The 20,397-nt window shown below is 61.5% G+C and overlaps 1 protein-coding gene across 3 annotated transcripts in view; it reads left to right on the top strand.

The window, feature by feature from the left end:
* Positions 1-19,982, top strand: part of GAK (cyclin G associated kinase) — a 48,322-nt gene extending 28,340 nt beyond the window's left edge. For all 3 annotated transcript variants that reach the window (XM_061145316.1, XM_061145317.1, XM_061145315.1), the window contains 17 exons: positions 1,578-1,627; positions 2,329-2,477; positions 2,781-2,903; positions 3,669-3,802; positions 6,549-6,743; positions 7,109-7,226; positions 7,546-7,625; positions 10,741-10,934; positions 11,359-11,502; positions 11,590-11,982; positions 12,170-12,343; positions 12,888-12,998; positions 14,029-14,145; positions 17,515-17,739; positions 18,188-18,336; positions 18,962-19,138; positions 19,483-19,982. In XM_061145316.1, coding sequence (XP_061001299.1) covers positions 1,578-1,627; positions 2,329-2,477; positions 2,781-2,903; positions 3,669-3,802; positions 6,549-6,743; positions 7,109-7,226; positions 7,546-7,625; positions 10,741-10,934; positions 11,359-11,502; positions 11,590-11,982; positions 12,170-12,343; positions 12,888-12,998; positions 14,029-14,145; positions 17,515-17,739; positions 18,188-18,336; positions 18,962-19,138; positions 19,483-19,584 — 2,635 coding nt within the window. In that variant the 3' untranslated portion in view covers positions 19,585-19,982. The remainder of the gene's footprint in view (positions 1-1,577; positions 1,628-2,328; positions 2,478-2,780; positions 2,904-3,668; positions 3,803-6,548; positions 6,744-7,108; positions 7,227-7,545; positions 7,626-10,740; positions 10,935-11,358; positions 11,503-11,589; positions 11,983-12,169; positions 12,344-12,887; positions 12,999-14,028; positions 14,146-17,514; positions 17,740-18,187; positions 18,337-18,961; positions 19,139-19,482) is intronic.
* The last annotated feature ends 415 nt before the right edge of the window (positions 19,983-20,397 follow it).

The following is a 20,397-nucleotide window of genomic DNA, read 5'->3' as shown; positions in this document are numbered from 1 at the left end:
TCACAGTGTGACAGTGTGCTTCCTGACTTCACAGAAACCCTACGACTACCTTCCTATCCCCATGTCACTGCTGTTCACATCTCCTCAGTTCCCGAGGACGGGGTGTCGGGGTACAGAGCCCGGCTGCTGGTTTTTCTCCCAGCACTGCAGACACCTGGCTTCACTCCTGGCCTGCACAGTCTCTGGGGTGAAGCCACAGGCGTAATTCTCACCACAGGCCCCTATAGGTGGTGTCCCCTGCCCCAAGCTTCTTTCAGGATTTTGTTTTTATCTTTGATTTTTCTGGAAGTTGAAACTGACATGCCCTAGGGTAGTTTTTCTGGCATTTGTCCTGCTGGGTGTTCTCTGGGCTTCCCGGTTCTGTGGTTTGGTGTCTGACACTGATTTAGGGAAATTCTTAGTTAAAATATATGGCGTGTCTTCTGTTCTTCCCTCTCTTCTCCTTTTGGGGTCCCCGTTATGTCACAAGCTCACTCCACAGACCTTGGATTTTCTGTGCTGTCTTCCAGCCTGTTCTCTTGGCTTTTGGGGATTCTGTCAAGATCTAGCTCAGAGGTTCCTCCTCAGCCATGTCCAGTCTACTCAGCATCAAAGGCAGCCTTCTTTTCTGCTCAGGGCCTCCACCTCGCGTTTCCTTCTGGCTCTCCCTTAGAATTTCCACCTCTGTGCTCACTGTCTGACCTGCACACTGCCTGCTTTATCTGTCAGCGCCCTCAGCACACCAGCCCCGGCCGTTCCTGGTTTTTACGGCTGCTGGGTCTTCCTTACTGCATGGGCTTTACTCTTTTGCGCCGGGGAGGGCTGCCCTCCCGCTGCGGTGCGCAGGCTTCTCCTGGCGGGGGCTTCTCCTCGCGGGAGCTTCTGCTGTTCTGAGCACGGGCTGCAGGTTGTGTGGACCCAGCAGTCACAGCCCCCGGTTTCCAGAGCAGAGGCTCAGCAGTTGTGGCACTTGTGATGCACGGTCTCAGTTGCTCCACGTCATGTGGGATCTTCTCAGATCAGGAATTGAATCCTTGTCCCCTGCATTGGCAGGCATGTTCTTTACCACTGAGCCACCAGAGAAGCCCCCACCCCAGCTGTTTTAAGTTCCCAGTCTGATAACTCCAGCGTCCCTGCCATGTCTGGTTCTGATGCTTGTTTTGTCTCTTTAGACTGTTTCTTGCCACTCGGCGCCTTGACTTGTTTAGCCAGACATGATGTACTGAGTCAGAAGCTCTGTCTTCATTTTTGTTGTCATCTCTCTCCCAAACCCTCTCTCAGTGCCCACCTTTAGTACTGAGAGGATAAAAGTCCTTCCTGTCGGGTCCTGCCTCCCCCTCGCAGTTTATAATTTCTCCTTCACCTCGTAGGTAGATGTCACTCCACACGTGCACACGCACGTGTCTATTTTGTAGGCAGATGGCACTCCATACGTGCACATATACACGTGTGTGCAATCACCCAGGCACATGGCTGCACGCTGACAGGCTGCAGCCTGAACCCTGCAACCTCTCAAGGACTTGCTTCAGTTTCGGCTCTCACGAGTTAATGGTAGAAATTTCCTGTAATAACTAAGTTCCCTTTGTTCTTAATTCCAGCTATGCGAAGGGAGATCTGGATATTTCTTACATCACGTCCAGAATCGCAGGTACGTTTGCCAGCTTTAGTCGTGAGGACGTCTTCTGGTTCTTTCCTGCCTGGTGATGTGTGCCAGGTGCCAGCCTCGGGTGTCCATCCCTGCGTCCAGTGTGCCCCCAGGCCCTGCAGCCGGTAGTCTTGTGTCAACCCAGGACCCCGGTCAACCCCCCCACCTCTGGTCTGGAACATTCTGGAATGCTGAGGTCTTCAGAGAAGTGATGTGAGGCCACACATATTAAGTCCAGACGCTTGGAGACCCTGTGGTGCTTTGGGCTGTGTAGAGGCTGAGTCTCAGGAGAGTCTCGGGGGCACTGTCCAGGGATCCCCTGGACAGATCCTGGGGATCTGATGAGCAGCAAGGCAGGGCCTAGGGGCCTCTGATCTCCCCTTCTCAGGACCACCGTACTGATGGGTCAGCAGCTATGAGCAGTGGGGCCTCACACGGCTGACTGTCTGGCCCACGGCTGGAGAGGCTGCAGAGGCCTCCGATCCCCCCTTCTCAGGACTGCCGTACTGATGGGCCAGCAGCTATGAGCAGTGGGGCCTCACACGGCTGACCGTCTGGCCCACGGCTGGAGAGGCTGCAGGGGCCTCTGATCCCCTCTCTCAGGACAGCCACACTGATGGGCCAGCAGCCGCGAGCAGCGGGGCCTCACACGGCTGACCGTCCGGCCCATGGTTGGAGAGGCTGCAGGGGCTCCTGTCTTTCAGTCATGTCTTTCCCGGCGGAGGGTGTGGAGTCGGCCATCAAGAACAACATTGAGGATGTGCGGCTGTTCCTGGACTCGAAGCACCCAGGCCGCTACGCCGTCTACAACCTGTCCCCGCGGACCTACCGGCCCTCTAAGTTCCACAACCGGGTGAGCAGCGGACTCATGCTGATGCTTAGGGTCCACCCTGGACACCGCCTGGGTGGCGGGGGGCGGTTTCTCGAGGATCTCAGTCACTGAGCCCACAGTGCCTCCAGAGGGGACACAGGCCCACGCCGTGTCCCCTGCTGTCACTCAGCTCGCGGAAACAGCGCGGACGCAACAGTCTCTGCAGCTTTGGCTGTGTCCGCCGGAGCCTGGCTCCCCAGTCCTCTGCACGCCCGGGGCGGGGGGTGTCGGGTTGTGTGGGGAGGCCCATGTCTGCACCCCGCTGGAGAGCCACCCTCCCTGCAGGTCTCCGACTGTGGCTGGGTGGCCCGGCGGGCCCCGAGCCTCCGCAGCCTGTATAGCCTCTGCAGGAACATGCACGGCTGGCTCCGCCGGGACCCTGGCAACGTCTGCGTGGTGCACTGCGTGGTGAGCAGGCCAGGCTCCCTGGGCACGCGGGGCAGAGGGGGCCTCCAGGCTCCCGGGTGTTGGCACTGGGGGCCACAGGAGTGACCGTCTGAGTGGGCTCTCCCGGGGCTCCTCGCTGAGCCACGCACCGCTCCTAGCAGTGGCTCTGCTCCGGCCTGCGGCCGTGGCCCAGACCTGGTGCCCCAGGGTGGGTCCAGTCATCCCAGGGCAGCAGACCTTGGAGGGAATAGAGGCTGTCGGGGAGGGTGGGGGTGCAGGCCCTGCACCTGCTGTGTCCACACCTGGGTCCCCTGGCAGCAGGGCTTCTGGCAGAAGACTGTCCTCACGGGGGTCTTCCTGCCTCTTTGGTGGAAGACGGTGGGTCCCCTCGTGCAGCACCCGTGTGCAGAGGCCAGTCTGCCTCCTGGGACCCTATGTCTAACCCTCTTCTGGGGCTGAGGGTTTGTGGACATCCTGTCCAGCGGAGTACCTGCTGGAACCTGCCCTTGGAGGTCAGCACTGCCATCCTGGTGTTGGTGACGTCAGGCAGGAGTGACGATGGGGGTTCATGAGAGTGCCCATGGGTGGCCGGGCGCAGAGGTCGGGTGGGGACTGTGAGGGTGAGCAGTGTGTGGTCTGCCACCTCAGGCCTTCTGCTGTGGAGCCCTGCGTCCATGCCTCAGGTGGGGTTTCCTTAGCCCCCCAAGGAGCCCCGACCCCAGGCAGAGGCCCTGACTGTTCCCGGGGAGTGAGCACCGCCCGCACACGCCCCGTGCTCTGTCCTAGGATGGGAGGGCGGCGTCGGCCGTGGCCGTGTGCTCCTTCTTGTGCTTCTGCCGGCTCTTCAGCACCGCGGAGGCTGCTGTGTACATGTTCAGCATGAAGCGCTGCCCGCCGGGCATCTGGCCATCCCACAAGAGGTACGGTGTCTGCCGTGGGGTGTGGGTGTGGCATCGGGGGGCGCAGTTGGGTGACTTCACTTCCTGCCCCACCGGGGCCCTTGAGCAGTGCCTCTGTCCTTCGCAGTGCCGTGGCCTCTTGCTTGGTGGGCGGCGGGCATGTGGCCTGGTGGCTCCATTTCACAGGTGGAGCGGCATCTGGGGGCTCTCTGGCCGCACATGAGGGCAGCACCCACTCTGTGCTGTGTCCCCCGCATCAGGGTCTGTGAGACACGTGGGTTTCCAGGTTGTCTTTGCTGACTGCTTACATGAGATGGTTTCCTGGGGCTGCAGCTGGCCCCTGCCCACCCGCCCCCTTTCTGGGGCCACTGCTTGCGCCCAGACCAGCTTGCCTCGCTTCCGTCCACCTCACAGCAAGAGGCCGCCTGGTGCTCTGCCTGAGGAGTCATTAGGCCCCTGGAGTCCCTGGGGAGGCTTCCCTCTTCTGTGGGGAGGGCCTTGGAGCATGGAGAGCTGGGGCCCTGACCCTGGGGGGAGACTGGGGAGCGTCCAGGCTGGTGAGGTGCCACTGTGGGTATCGCTCTCATTCGGGGTGGCCGCGTGGCCTGGACGGTGGGCTGGGGAGCTTGCCCTCTCCTGGTTTTTGGCCCAGCCTGTTTGCTCACTGTCGGGGGCAGCACCTTGTCCCTCAACTCTGAGAGGGCTGGCCGCACCCTCGTGTCTTCTGTGTGGCTCCAGGTGGTGGGGGCTGGGGGTCCCATCCACTGTGCAGAAGGTGTAGGAGAGCAAGGGCTGGGCTGCCAGGCAGGTGTCTGACCCTTTCGGCACGTCAGCCTCCTGTAATGCAGGCAGAGCCAGGGCTCCGGAGCTGTGCCTGCAGCAAGGGCCCCGCTCAGGGCTGTGGTCAGAGCCAGCAGAGCGTTGCTGGTGTGTGCCTGGCCCCGGGCCCCCACTAGACTCCAGGCTGCTGCCCTGGAGACGCGCAAGTGTGGAGTGTCTGCCCCCTCCCGCCCCCAGCAACCAAAGAGCAGCTCCAGCTCTGAGCACACCTGCTCCACGCCTCGGAGAAGCTGTCTCGGAGCCGTCGGCTGGCCGCCAGCCCCAGGAGGGACGGGGCCCACAGGAGACACAGGCGGGGGTCTGCGCCCCAAGGACAGGTTGGCGAGGGAGGCTGCCACTCAAGAGAGCATGAGGTCACCCTGGGGACAGTCAGATGAGGTGGCCTTCACACGAGACTTGTAACCGTGCCGGAAAGTGTGGGGTTACTGGGCCGTGTTTGAGACTTTGACAAAGTAAGTGGGGGCTGGAGGCCGTGCATGAGCAGGGAGGGAGCCTGTCAGAAGCTCTATGCCCTGGAGGGGCGTAAATGCCATGGGGCCATGTCAGACAATCCGACAGACGCACCCCCAGGAGAGACGGAGTCCGGAGGAGGTCCTGAGGATTCCCCCAAGTTAACGGAAGAGCTTGAGCCTCAGACACCCGGAGGGCACAGCAGGGTTCAGGACAAACCAGAAGGCGCGCCTGGGCCGCCGGGAGCCACCACGGGCGCTCTCCCTGCGGCCAGTGTGGGTGCCAAGAGTGGGCTGAGGGCACGAGGGGAGGCCTGGGACGTGCTCGGGTGACCCAGGAGCTTGTGACAGGAAGTTAGGGCCGGGGAGCAGGTGGTTGTTGGGAGCCGCTTCGTGGCACCTGTGGGCCTGCGCCTGGCCCTCATAGAGGTGGGAGGGGGTGTGCGGGCCGTGCCCAGAGGCCGGAACTCCGGGCCGTGTCGCCCGGCCGCTCTCACTGCCCAGGCTGCCTGCTTCTCTCAGCCTCGCCACTCCTTGGGTCTTCAGTCTGCTTCCCAGCTCACTCAGGCTGTGGACGTGGCTCACGGGTCCTGCCTTCTTGCTGTTGGTGAAAGGTGCCCAGGTCTCCTGGCACACGGCGGGCCTACCACAGCTGTCGGGAGTGGTGAGAGTGCTCTGGTAACGTGGAATGTGACAGTTGTGGGTTCAAATTCAGTCGTGGCCCCTGGGAGGCAGGGCCAGAGATGGCGGCGCCACAGAGAGGGGCGGTGCCTCAGGGAGGGGGCGGTGCCGCAGCGGGGGCGGAGCCTCAGGGACGGGCGGCGCCATAGCGGGGGCGGAGCCTCAGGGACGGGCGGTGCCGCAGCGGGGGCGGAGCCTCAGGGACGGGCGGCGCCACAGCGGGGGCGGAGCCGTGGAGCCGTTGAAACACAAAAGGAGCTGCAGGAGCAGATTGCAGATCCAGAGCAGGACGCGGATGGTCTCGGTGGCCAGTCGAGCAAGCCGGCGGGTCAGATCAGAGCCACAGCATGTCCCACGACAGAAACGCGCCTCGGAGCTCTCGGAAAGGCCCAGTCTGGGCCCTTAAATTGCAGCAGGTTGAGAACAATAGAAGTCATGTGAAACGCATTCCCAGGCCATTGAGTTAATCCAGAAACCAGGACAGCAGATGTTTCCAAGGGAAAAGACCTACTTCTGAGTAGCCATGAGTCAGAGAGAAAGTCTCAAGGGAAATGTAAAGACATTTTGAACTGAGTGAAAATCACATCTGATTCACTAGATGATAGTAGAACATTGCTTTGAGGGGAATTTCACGTGAAATGCTTACATGTGATTGAAATAAGGTTGATGTCCTGATGGGCTCCAGAGACAAGGAACATGCATGTGACGTAGCGAGTGGGCTGCACGTGGAGCACGTGGATGATTGCCGTGGGCCGATTATGGAGCACACGTGAACCAGCTTGCCTCCTGCCCTCCAGGTACATCGAGTACATGTGCGACATGGTGGCCGAGGAGCCCGTCACGCCCCACAGCAAGCCCATCCTGGTTAAGGCCGTGGTCATGACGCCTGTGCCACTCTTCAGCAAGCAGAGGAGTGGCTGTAGGCCCTTCTGTGAGGTCTACGTGGGGGACGAGCGTGTGACCACCACGTCCCAGGAATACGACAAGATGAGGTGGGCTCGGGCACAGGCCCTTCTGTCTTCGCAGCCTCGTGTTCCAGGAGCTGTGGGAGGCGCCAGTGCCCTGGGCATGTGGCCGGGTGGTGGATCTCGGGGCGGCAGGGCTGGGAGAGGTGGGCCTGAGTGGGGTGGGCTGGAGGCAGGGCTGGCGGGGCCCTTGGGGTTTCTCCAGGTCTTTGTGCTGAGTGGCTCCTTGGAAGTCACTTCCTAGAGCATCCTCCTGCCCAACCCCTGACATAATTTGGTGGAAAAATCACCAGGCAGGAGGAAACATGGATACCATTTGCTGGATGGTCTTCGTTAGCATGTGCGTCTCTCACTTACTTAAAGGAACTGTTTCTCTTGGTTCTGTTCTCCAGAGACTTTAAAATTGAGGATGGCAAAGCAGTCATTCCCCTGGGCATAACCGTCCAGGGGGATGTGCTCATCATCATCTATCATGCGCGGTCCACGCTGGGAGGAAGGCTGCAGGCCAAGGTAAGGGGGGTGCCAGAGGCCCCGGGCTCACGGGCGAGCTTGGCCCTTGGTGTGGTGAGAGCCCCAGCCCCGCCTGTGTGGCGGAGCCAGTCGGCAGCCTGAACCTGCCCTCAATGGGGCCCTGAGGGCCTGCAGGGCTGTGGCCTGGGGCTCCCCCGTGGGCCCAAGGTGCTGCTTGTCAGCAGAGGCGTCACCCTGACGTCTGTGTGTCCCGCCACCTGGAGCCCTGCCTGGGGCTCTCATTCCCTGGGAGCCGTGAGAATCCTGGCGGAGCCCCCACCCAACCTGAGGACGGCTGCTCCTGTGCTTCCTCCCGCAGATGGCGTCCATGAAGATGTTCCAGATCCAGTTTCACACAGGGTTCGTGCCTCGGAATGCAGCTACTGTGAGGTTTGCCAAGTATGTTGGTGCTGCACCATGGGGGGATGAGAGGGATTGGGGCACAGACACCTTCGCTCCGGGTGGGGTACAGACGAACGCCGCACGGTGGAGACTGGCAGGGGCCCCAGAGGGCTCCTGCAGGAAGTGCCACTGCTCGTGGTGATGGCTCGGGGAGGCCCCCAGCATCAGTGGTGTGGGCTGGAGGTGCCTCTCGTGTTTCCACGTGTTGTTGCTCCTTTAAGAGCCTCAAGGCACATTCTTGTCTGTTAGTGTGTTTTCACATTGATTCCTTGCATTCTGTATTGTGTGACAATGAGACAGATGAGGAATGTCACATCTTTAGGTCTCAGGTTTTTTCTCCTTCAGGAAGGGTGGCTCAAGGCTTCCATAGGCCTTGCTTCCTGAGACGTGTCTCTTCAGAAGCCAGATGATGAAGAAGACTGAGCAGAAGACCTGCGTCTGAGCTGGGGGTGGTGTTTACTGGCTGGCTTGTGTGTGCAGGGAAACACAGGGCTTTCACTGCAGGACTGGGGTGGGTAAACAGGAGGCAGGTGTGACTTGGGGGGCTGTGGAGCGTCACAGCCGGAACTGAGAGTTCAGCTGCATGTGTGGTAGTGGAGTAGACACGGGAACGTGGTGGAGGTGGGGAGTCTAGTGTTGGGGAAGGTCGGGCGGCCTTTGGAGCCCGAGGAGAAGAGGATGCGGTGGAAACAGTGCTGGAAAGACCGTTGGCCAGAAATTCTCACACTGATATGGAAGACATCAAACCATAGAATCGAAACTGGAAAAACTGGAAACAGGGACTTCTCTAATGGTCCGGCGGCTAAGACTCAAAGCTAATGGAGAGGGCCTGTGTTCGATCCCTGGTCAGGGAACTAAAGCCCGTGTGCTGCAACTGAAGTTCCAGTACAGCCAAATAAAAAACAAACTGGAAACAGCAAGCAGCTCTTAGAAGGAAGGGATGTGGTTAAATTGCCGAAAACTGAAGATGACCTTTCCAGTGCCCCCAGGGTGGCCTTCAAAGTAAGGAGACCGGCAGCTGATGTGCAGCCACGCGGTGGAGCCGACTCGCGGGCACTTACGGGAGGAGAGCATCACCAACTTGTAATTCCAAGTCTGGGGGAATCGTCCTTCAAAAGTCACAGCCAGTCAGAGATGTTTTCAGGCAACGGAATGTTTGCGGCACGTGTGTAATGCGTGGACCTGCGGGGCTGTGTCCAGGACATGTAAGGAAATGTGGGTTGAAAAGAGAAAGCCCCCATTAAAGGTGAGCAGGAGGCTTCTGGTGCTTCAGAGGAATGGTGTCCACACGGCCTGTGAGCTCCTGGGTGGACCGCCGCATCCCTTGTTGCCCGGGAAGCAGTTTAGGGCTGTGAAGGCGCCAAGGAATGTTCCGGGAGCCACACAGAGTTAGAGTCTTCTCATGATGAGAACTCCTTATGCTGAGAACCACTGAGATCTCCATCTCAGTGACTTTCACGCGTACAGTGAGGCACTGTTAGCCCTGCTCCCAGAGCCTTAGTCATAGTGGCTCCAGATTGGGAAGAAGCCCCAGTGCTGTTGGTGGTCGGATGGTGAGTGAGATGCGGTGTCATGTCTGTGACCCTTTGTATCTGCTCGGGCCTCCCGTAGGGTCCCCATGGCCCGAAAAGTGGCCACCCTTGGGGGTGTGGTCCTGCTTGTGTCTGGAGAGAGACTGGTTTACTCTGTGTGGACAGGGGAGCTGTGCTTCATTGCAGGTTAGGCCTCTGGAAGTGGACTCATTGGTTAATGAGGAAAAAGACAAGTGGGTGCCTGACGGGCTGTTGAAAGAGAACACTTTTCAGAAGGACTCAGATTCCTTGGGGGGCCTGACGGGGGTGGGGAGCAGGTGTGAGTGGGCAGGGCAGTCTGGGGTGAAAGCCAGTGCATTTATTCCCTGCCCAGTGGGTGGGGCCTGGGCCCTCTAAGACCGCAGCCCTTGGGGGCGCTGGGGGCTGCACCTCTGGTCACAGACCTCATTGTGTCCTCACTGGCTGCGGAGACCCTGGCCTGGGGGCCACTTCTGGGCTGGACCGGGCGGGGAGGCGGGGTGGGTGGCCACCAGCATGGTGCTGGCAGTGGGCCCCAGGGCCCTCCCGCCCTGGAGCTGAGCTTTAGCAGCCTCATGCCCTCTGTGGGCTGGTCCCCACCTCGTGGACGGGCCCCTCCCCGGCCCTTCACTGCGGTCGCTGTCAGGCTCCCTCTGTGGGCCCCACGCCTTCTCCTCCCAACGGCCGAGTGTCCCTGCGTCGTCTTCTGGGTGTGCCCTGCCGGAACCCGAAGCAGAGCCCTGTGGCTGGGCGGCCGCTCTGCCTGCACCCACGTGGGCCTGGCCTCACCCCACACAGGCCCCCGGTGCACCCAGCGTGCAGAGGGGGCCGTGGCCGTGAGGAATGGCAAGGACTGACCAGTGGTCGTCACACTGGGGTCACGTGTGCTTGCTCACCCTGCGTTGTTGAGGCGTGATGCCTCAGGCCTTCTGGGACCCGTCATTCCTGTTAGTTCCTCCTCTTGTCGCCTTACTGTTTTTAGACGCACACGCAGTGAGTAGCACAGAGGCCAGCAGAGAATCAGCCGTGGGCCCCTGCCGCCTGGCTGAAGAACAGGTGGGGATCAGTGCCATCCTCTGGTGACCTCTGGGAGGAGCAGCGGACGGGAATTCCCTACAGGTGGGGGGCTGCTCAGTGAGCTGGCCGCTGCGGCCAGGCTGCTCCCGCCCTGCAGGGGTAGGTCATTGCCTCTGTAGCAGCTCCCAGAGGTCTTGGTTTGTGGGCGTCTGTTCACAAGGGTTTTGCCAGGATGGATGGCATTGTTTTTGTTTGAACCTGCATTTTATGATCTGAGGACCTGATCTGATTTGAACCCCAGGACCTGAGGGGTGATGGGAGCTGGGCTCCTGCTCTGAGAGTGTGGTCGGGTCTTGCTGCTCTCAGACCCCACAGGCGCCTCTGATCCTTTGCTCGGTGGGGGCTTGCACGTCCAGAGCTTGAGGCGTGGGCAGGCTGCCCGCCGAGAACACAGCCCTGCCCCACGCTTGCATCCTAGTGGACGTTGGAGTGACCCCTGAAGTGCCCGTGGTCCTTCCTAACCTGCATCTGGTTTCCAACTGCAGGTATGACCTGGATGCTTGCGACATCCAGGAGAAGTACCCTGACCTGTTCCAAGTGAACCTGGAGGTGGAGGTGGAGCCCAGAGACAGGCCGGGCCGTGAGGCTCCGCCCTGGGAGGGTGCGGGCATGCGAGGGCTGAATCCCAAGATCCTCTTCTCCAGCCGGGAGGAGCAGCAGGACGTCCTGTCCAAGTTTGGTGAGATCCTGCATTGTGGGCACACCTACGGGGCCCCCTGCAGAGGTCATCCTGGTGACCCCCTGTCCGCGGGGCAAGGTGCTTCCTTCCAGAGCGCTTCTGAGCGAGTGCCGGAAGCCCGCTGGTGGTGACCCTGCGGCTCCCTTGGCCACGGCACAAGTTGCCTGTGTTCTTGGCTGGCTTTTTCTCCATTTTTCATGTGAGGTATAGCTAAGTATCCCTGAAAAGCACGTGCACCTCTTGTGTGCACGCCTGTGTGTGCATGGATATACATGTGTGCACACGTATGACCTGGGGCAGCCTCAGGCAGCAATTATGGGCCCAAGTCGGTTGTCCTGTGGGTTCTGGTCGTGCAAGCTCTTCCCAGCCCTGGGCCTGGTCCCGGAGCCCTGAGTGGGGGGCCTGACACCCCCTCTTCCTGCAGGGAAGCCAGAGCTCCCCAGGCAGCCTGGGTCCACCGCACAGTACGATGCCGAGGCCGGGCCCACGGACGCCGAGCCCCCGGAGGTGGACTCGCCTCACAGCAGCGTGGACGCCGACCACTTCCTACACACGCTGGACTGGCGGGGTGGGTCGGCGGGCCTGGCTGCCCCTCGGGGCTCCTCTCAGCGCCCCCTCGTGCTGAGCCACAGCCGTCCTGCCGTCTTCTTTGCAGAGGACCGGGACTCCACGACGGGCCTGGAGGCTCCCCTGGCCGAGGAGGGTCCCTCTGCTGTGGCTGAGGATGGCCGTGTGAGCGAGCCGTCCGACGAGGAAGCCCCAACGCCCTCTGCGGAGAGTGGGGACACGGGCGACGAGGATGCGCCCGGCCCCGCCGCACCGCAGGAGGACAGCGTGGACCTCCTGGGGCTGCACGTGGAGGCGGGGCCCGCGCCCGCCCCCCATGCCCCTGGTGGCCCCCCCAGCAATGCAGACCTGCTCAGCTGCCTGCTCGGGGCCCCAGATCCTGCTCCAGAGGGAGCTGCGGGGGGCCTGCTCGACGGGGACACAGCCCTGCTCTTTAGCAGCCCGGCCCCTGCCCCTTGCACACAGACCGCCGCCCCGGATGGTAGGTTCTGCTGCTGGGAGTGGTCTGCCGTTCAGGCACCTTGCACCATCGCGAGGCGGGCGCTGGTCTGCGCTGCCTCCCACTAGGGGCCCAGGTGCCCAGGGAGGGTTGTCCCGGGGTGAGTGCCATGGGCTGAGTGTGCCTGGCAGTGCCCGCGCTCACGCCTGCCCGCTCGGTGTCACCTCAGCTGACCCATTCGGCCTGCTCCTGCTGCCACCCGACGCGGATGCCCCCCCTAGCTCGCAGCCCGACCTCTTCGGCGAATTCCTCAACTCAGACGCCTCGGCTGCCCAGCCCGCGCCCTTCCCCTCCACCCACAGTGCTCCACCCCCAGCCTGCGGCACTGACTTCCTGCATCTAGGTGAGGGCGGCCTCCGCTTCTGGGGGCGGACGGGCGGGCACAGCCACGGGTCCTGCCTTCCCCAGGACGGGGGTGCAGCCAATGTCTGTGCCATGCACCCTGCTGGGTTCAGGGGGGCAGGAGGCAGGTTTGGGGGCGTAGGTGTGTGGCTGGCTGCAGCAGGAGGAGGCCCCTGGAGAAACTCTCAGGTGAGGAACCTCTTAGATACTGGTCTCAGCACCACCCTCAGCATGTCCACTTGCTGACTCCGCACACCGCATTCTCAGCCCGAGGGAACCAGTCGGAGGGCAGCCCAGAGGATGTGAGCACAGCCTGCGGGAGCTTGGGTGCCAGGAGCTCCTGGGGGCCCCCTGCCCGGCTGCCTGGTCTCCACCTCCTGAGGGCAGCTGTTGGGGTGCCAGTTCCCTCCCACCCGCCCAAGCAGGAGATGGGGGCGCCCCGCAGACGGCGCCCGCGGCCAGCCTGTCCCCAGGGCCTGAGAGCCCATGTGAGGCTGTGTGTCCGCCCTGCCGAGGACACTCAGAGAGTGCTGCTGTTCTCCCAGGGGACCTGCCCTCTGAGCCCAGCAAGATGACTGCCTCTGCCAGCCACCCTGACCTGCTGGGAGCCTGGGACACCTGGGCCGAGGCACCAGCCCCCACGCTGGCTGCAGACGGTTAGTGGGGAGACTGCCCACCCCAAGAGGGGTGTCAGGAGCAGGGCCCCAGCCCCTCCCTGCCACACCTGCGGCTGGTTCTGAAGTTAGTTTTTACCCCAGCTGTTCCTTGATGCCTCCTGCAGGGCCCCAGGGAGGCCACAGGCTGTCCTGGTCTGCCCTCCTGGGGCTGGGAGGGCGTCTGGCCTCTCGTCATCTGTGTCCTCTAGGAGACCCTGTACTGAGTTGCTCTGGAGGCAGCGATGTGTGTGAGGCCCGTGACACATGCCCTGTCAGTTCTGTTCGTCGGCAGGCTGTGACTTTACAGATGTGTGTGTGCACGCTAAGTCGCTTCAGTCTTGCCTGTCTGTGACCCCGTGGACTGCAGCCGCCAAGGCTCTTGTGTCCATGGGGCTCACCAGGCGAGAACCCTGGAGTGGCCCCCACACCCCCAGGGGCTGTCCCCGCCCAGGCTCAGCCCGGGTCTGCCCGGGCCCCTGCCCTGGGAGGTGTGCTCTCCATCGCCGCGCCGCCGGGGACGCCCTTCACAGACGGGCCTCTGGCGGTCTGACGGGCTGTCAGTCCTTCCAGTTTGCTTTTCTTCATTGTGAGTGAGGTGGTTTATTGTTTTGTATGGGTCTGGTTATTTATATTTCATTTGAGAACTGTTCCACGTTCTTTAGTTTAATGCGTCAGAGTCACCTTTTTCTGATTGGTTGATGAGAGCTCTTTCTGAGCTGCTGTCGCTTGTAATGACCTCACAGTGACTCCTCAGTGACCCAGGAGTTGGGGCAGGACAGTACTGAGAGTTGACGGAGAGTGTGGGAATGCGCACTCACACTTTGGGTGGGTTCCGAGGGGCGGCGGGGCAGGCCCAGATGGTCTGTACGGGCTGTTGGGTGAGCACCCCCACAGAGCCTCAGGAGCAGCCCCGCTGTGTGTGGCCTCGTCCCACGTGAGGTGACTGCCAGGTGAGGCCTTCAGCATGTGAGCTGGGGCAGAGGCTGTGCCACTCCAGTGCGTGGGTCCTGATGCCCCTGCCCTTCTCCAGGCCCCTTCTTCTCTCCTGGAGACCAGCCGGCCCCTCCTGGCCTTTCGGCCAGCCAGACCAAGTCTCAGAGCCAGGACCCATTTGCAGACCTCGGTGACCTCAGTTCCGGCCTCCAAGGTAACCTGATGGCCACCTGAGGCACATGGGGAGCACTAGGCCTCTCTGGGGGGTCTGCACCCCCCTGAGGTATGTGGGGAGCACCAGGTCTCCCTGGCGGGGGGCGGGGGGGGGGGCTCTGCGTCCCCCTGAGGTCAGCCTTGCCCGGTCCCCCAGGGCCCAGCAATACCAGGAGAGGCCCCTCTGCCTCCTTTCAGGAGCTTGTTGCCAAGACAACGCCGGGAGTTGCCAGAGCAGGCACAGGGACTAGCCCTTCTGCCGGCTCCATGGGGTGTGGGGGCCAGCTGGGGGCTGCCTCAGCCCAGGATGGTGGAACCTGCCTGCCCTGCTCAGGGGGTGGGACTGGGGTGCAGAATTCACCACCGGTCACTGTCCTTTTTGAGAAGACCTCTAAGGACGTTGATTCTTTGGAGGCCGTGTGCCTGTCTCATCCCTTGGCAGTTGGGAGGCATGTGGAATTTTAGGTGAAAATAACATCCCCAGGCGCTTTCCAGAGTTTCACAAGGTTTCATTGTCTCCCTGAATGCATTCCTGGAACTGTGGGTGTGTCCTGGGCTTTCTGCCTCTATCCTGGGCTCTTTGAGGCAGGGCCATCCCGAGCCTCTCCGGCGCTGCCTGTGGTGGAAAGGACTTCTCAGGATCCGGGGTGCCCATTCTCAGGGTAGAGCCCCGCCTTCAGCCTGGCACTGTGACCCCAGACGTCCATCACACCCCACTCAGAAAACAGAGTCCTGCTTGAAGCTCATGGAGCTGAAAGGAGAAACAGACCTACATTCTGGCTGGAGAGCCCGGCACCCCTGTGTCAGCACAGATGGAGCCGTCAGACAGAAGGCCAGTGAAGCTGTGGGGCTTCCAAAGGACACTGCCCAGCAGCCGGACACAGGTCCTCAGGCAGCCAAGCAGCCGCAGGAAAGGCCATGTGCTGGGCCATAAACAGCCCTCAGCATCTTAGAACTGAAACCAGCAGAGCATATGGTTCCTTGACTGACAAAACCGAAGGAGAAATCGATGATGGTGAGATAACTGAGAAATCAAGCTCTTCGAAATTGAATGACACACTTCTGAATAACACAGGTTATGTGGGAAGTCTCAAGGGAAATAAAACTCTTGTCAAACAGAATGAAAGCACAACATAGCTAAACATGAGGTGTGCAGCTAAAGCAGTGCTGGGAGGGAGATGTATAACATTGAGTGTGCAGTTTGGGAAAGAGGAGACGGCTTACTGGTATTACAAGCTCTCAGCTAAAGGTGTTTGTAAAGAAAAGCAAAGTAAACTTAGAGCAAATAGAAGGAAGGAAATGATGAAAAGCCCAAATCTGTGAAAAAGAAAACTAGAGAAAATGGGTTGATCAAAAAGGTAGTTCTCTGAGAAGATTAGTAAAGCTGACAAATCTATCCTAAGTTGGATTAAAAAGAGAGGTTAGCATGAGTTCTCCACAGAGCCTGGAGGTGCCAAAGGAAAGCAGACTCACAGCCTCAGCCCCACCCCTAGGCCTGCTGTGAGGGGGCCATGCCGGGGAGGCAGGTTGTTGGAGAGGGTCTGTAACCGTGACGAAAGTGAGCTCAGTTAGAAACCATCCATGGAGATCTCTAGGCCCAGCTGGATTCACTGGAGAATTTTACGAAATGTTTAAAGAACTTACACCAGTTCTACATGATCTTTCTAGGAAGTAGGAAGAGGAGGGAATATTTTGCAGTTCATTTTATGAGGCTGATGCCAAAACCAGACAGAGACAATGCAGAAGAAAACCAGAGACCCCAGGGAAGCATCACTCACAGAGACCAGCGCGAGAGCTCGCCACAGCCAGGCAGGGCTTGTCCCAGAAGACACGGCCAGCTCAACGTCCTCAAACCCACAGGCACGATCCACGTTAACTGGCTCTGGAGGGGAACTGTGTGATCATACCATAGTGCAGAAAAGGTGTCCCCGGAGTCCAACCCACTGTGGGGAGCACTCTTGACAGACCGGTGGCTCATAGTCTGTAGACTTGAGCTGGCGCATCTTCAGAGTCCTGCTGCCTGCCTCACGCTGGGTTTCGGAAGACCGCACGCTCTCCGGGGCTGACCCCGGCAGTGCACGCAGGTAGGAGAGGGGCAGGAGGGACAGGCAGTGTGGCCGTGTGCAGACAGCGTGCTGTTTCCCTGGGAAAGCGTTTCAGGCCCCAGGGTGCGTTGAAGAGGGTCCCAGGATGCAGGAGATCGGGGAAGGCCTCAGTGAGCAGGGAGACTAGCTCACCTCCCAGAGACCAGTGAGGGGAAGGCTCTCCAGCAGTGGTCAAGGGGTCAGCTCAGTCCCCACCAGAATTCAGATGGACTCACTGTAGAATTTATCGGAGAGTTAGGGCCAGTGGTCGGTTCAGCCCACCAGGCCCTGGCGGACTCTAGCTGCTGAAATTAGCCCTGTGTGGTGTGGTCAGGACAGACACACAGGTCCCGGGGCAGGATGGAGGAGCTGGAAGACAGCGGTGCGAAGCCTTTAGTAGAGTCGCTGGGCAAGGAAAGTGGCCTTGCCATGAACTTCACACCTGAAACAGCAAGTAAGGGACCACTGCTCAGCAGCGGCCATAGATTTCTAAAGCCTTTAGAGGAAAGCAGAAAGGCGTGTCACCTGGACCATGATCCATCAGAGAAAAATGGGTAAATTGGACTTAATCAACAGTTTTTGCTGTGCTGAAGGCAGTCAGCAGGATGAGAAGCTAGAGTGGGGAAAACAGCTCTGAACCACACGTGTGACAGCTCCTGCATGTGTGGGAGCAGCAACAGCGAAAACAAAGGCAGACCCGTCCGACTTGGAGATGAGTGAGCTGCAAAGAGGACGGTAGCCACACCTCGTGTCAGGGGCAGCGCCAGGCGCAGAGCTGGCGGGCGTCCTTCTCGGGGGGACCCCAGAGGCATGTGCGGGCTTCTCAGGGGTCCGATCCCAGCGCACACGGCCGCCACTGGCAGTGGCCTCAGATGGAACCAGCCGGAGTCCACGGTGCGTCCACCCGCCGGCCTGCAGCTGGGCGTGTCCTGAGGGAGAAGAGCCCATCGCAAAGGCTGCCTGTCCTGTGATTACACTTCTAGAATGTTCTTGAGATGATGGTCAGAGGATGAAAAACAGGGCCGTCTTGACCCCGCTGCTTGCTGCTTGTACACGCATGAAGTGGCCAAGGACCATACACGTGACACATGATACCCATGTATGCTGGTCAGGGGCTGAGGGCTCGGCACTGGTTTTGAGCTTCCTGGACTGGTCCTGTGTGTGAGCGCGTGGGGAGGGGAGCCCGTCGCGGCCACTGACCTGGGGCATGGTTCCTGAGGCCTGAGCGCCTGCAGGGCAGCCCGTCCGGGCTGTCGCTGACGCTCCTGGGGGAACTGTCTCCCCAGGCTCGCCTGCCACATCTACTCCTGGGGGCTTTGGTCCCAAAGCAGCGCCCCCTCCTAAGGCCAGCGGCTCCTGGCAGACAAGTCGGCCCCCAGCCCAGGGCACCCCGTGGCCCCCCCACGCCAAGCCGCCCCCCAAAGCCAGTGTACAGCCAAGGCCTAACTACACCTCCAGCTTTAGTGTGATCGGCAGCCGGGAGGAGCGGGGAGTCCGCGCCCCCAGCTTCGGTGAGTTCCCCTGCCGCCCCGTGAAGGGGGTACAGCGAAGCCACATCTTGTCTTGTCCGGCTCATTTTAGTCCTGGGGAAGGGTGTTTAAAGAGACTCACTGGTGGGAGCCCCTTGGGACGGAAGTTCATGGTTTCAGATGAGTGTCTGGGTGACCTCCGCCCCTGGCAGGCACTTCAGGCGGCCAGGCCACCCTGTCCAGGAACCTTCTCTGTCTCGCTGGCCAGGCAGCGGTGGCTGGGCCAGACCCGACTGCAACACTCACCTCGGGGGGGTGGTCCCGACACCTGCCACAACGCCGCCCGCAGTGGTGAACCCGCAGCTCAGGCAGCTCCGTCAGCTGTTGCCCATCTCAGCCGTGCCTCTGTCCGAGGAGTCCTTGAGCCCCTGCACAGCGCGAAGGGGCGGGCAGGCTGTCTGGGTGCCCCTGACCCTCTGCTCACCTGCAGGTCCGAAGCCGAGGGTGTCAGAGAACGATTTTGAAGACCTGTTGTCCAACCAGGGCTTCTCCTCGCGGGCTGACAGGAAGGGGCCGCGGACCATCGCTGAGATGAGGAGGCAGGACCAGGCCCGGGACTCAGATCCGCTGAAGCTGAAGGTACTAGGGGAGGGATGCAACCAGCTGGCTGCTGGCTCAGACGTGAGGACCTTCGTGCAGCACATTGCGGGGAGGGGGCTTCCGTCCACATTCACTGCTCTTCTGAAAGCTCTGGGGTGAAAGATCAGCTGTCCCCACGTGGCTGGGACAAGAGGCTTCGTGCTCGTTAAGCTTCTCACACCTCAGACCAGCCAGGTGTGACCCTGGTCAGGGTCTGACCCGCAGAGACCGCAGGGTGACAGATGTCTGTGTGCTTACGCCCTGACCTCTGGAGGACAGCTGGGAGACGGGGCCGTGGGGTCCTCTGAGGGCCCCCTGGAGTCCAGCATTGTTCCTGCCGGGCGCTGGGGCCCCAGGCCAGGGACAGGCGGAGGCCGTGATGGCAGGTCGTCTGTGGATGACACCGTCAAGGACGGGTCCCTGGTTCCACACGCCAGTCTCCTCCATGTCCTGTCCGTCCAGACCCAGGGACGTGTTGGCTGTGCTGGGGGGGAGGCGGGGGGTCAGTGCAGAAACGGGGCTATGCGTCTCACGGTCAGAGCCTGGCTCCGTGGGGCTCACCCCAGCTGCAGGGCTGGTGCAGGCCGGGCCCAGTGCCCCCTCAGCGGTACCTTGTCTCCCGCAGCTCCTGGAGTGGACGGAGGGCAAGGAAAGGAACATCCGCGCACTGCTGTCCACGCTGCACACGGCACTGTGGGACGGCGAGAGCCGCTGGACGCCGGTGGGCATGGCCGACCTGGTGACGCCCGCACAAGTGAAGAAGCACTACCGCCGTGCTGTGCTGGTGGTCCACCCCGACAAGGTGGGCGCGGACGCGGGCGCTGGGGTGGGGGTCCCCCGGACAAGGTGGGTATGGGGTTGGGGTGGGCGCCGGTTTGGGGGTCTCCCAGACAAGGTGGGCACCGGGTTGGGGGTCCCCTGGACAGGGTGGGTACTGGGTTGGGGTGGGTGCCAGGTTGGGGGTCCCCCAGACAAGGTGGGCGTGGGCGCCTGAATGGGGGTCCCCCGGACAAGGTGGGCACTGGGTTGGGGTGGGCGCTGGGTTGGGGGTCCCCTGGACAAGGTGGGCACCAGGTTGGGGTGGGCGTGGGGATGGGGTGGGCAGGTGAGGGGAAGGCCGCCCTTACTGTGCCGTCCACCCTGCAGGCCCGGGGGCAGCCCCACGAGCAGTACGCGCGGATGATCTTCATGGAGCTCAATGACGCCTGGGCTGAGTTTGAGAGCCAGGGCTCCCGGCCGCTCTTCTGAACCGCGGGTGCGGCTGCGCATGTGGCTCTGGAGCCGCAGCTGTGAGCGGCCCTCGAGGGTGGCCGGGGCTCCGGCGGCGTGGGCGGGCGTGGCTGCACCCAGTCGTCGCATCGTGCCCATGTGCTCAGCGGGTCGGAGCCGATGCCGCTCCCGGCAGGAGAAGAGAAAGCATTCCAAAGCCTCCCAGTTCTCTCCTTTTCTCTCTTGGCCCCAAAGGAAACGTGACACTCCGTGCTCCTCCCACGCGTGTCACGGCTGTGATTTGTTCTGTCTGGTGGCGTGTCCACGAGGTGGATGGCGCTGCGCTGCTGTCCTGCGGAGTTTTTCCGTGAGCGTTTGTGTCTTCCCCTGTAATCAGCCTGGTGACCACTGTACAGAATTAAACTATTTTCTGATGACCCTCGTCTCCGGCTGCCTCTCCACCTCCCGGCCTGTCTGCTGTTGTCCGTGGAGGTGCAGTGCAGGGACCCTGCCCCGCAGCACCAGGCTCCTCGTCCGCGCTGAGCCAGGCCCCTACGGGCCCTGGGCTGGGCAGTCAGTCGCGGCAGGAAGGCCGGGCAGTGTGGGCCTGGGGCCAGCAGATCAGGACAGCCAGCAGCGGCTGCATGCCTTGCAGTTTTGGTCGGAGGTGACGGTCCGGCCTCTTCTGAGTGTCCGCACCCCAGGGCTCGTCCCCTCCTGGCCGCCCGGCACCCGTGGCCCGGCCCTGCTAGAGCTGCCGCCTGGAGGGCTGCGGGCTGGCCCTGCGGGCTCTGTACCGACATGTGAGTCACTGAGGCAGCTGTGATACCAGGAAGACTCAGGAGGGCGCCA

This window comes from Dama dama, chromosome 6 (genome assembly GCF_033118175.1).
Source record: "Dama dama isolate Ldn47 chromosome 6, ASM3311817v1, whole genome shotgun sequence".
Classification (NCBI taxonomy): Eukaryota; Metazoa; Chordata; class Mammalia; order Artiodactyla; family Cervidae; genus Dama; species Dama dama.
Note: the sequence above shows the minus strand (reverse complement) of the source record. Positions and strands in the feature narration are given on the sequence as shown.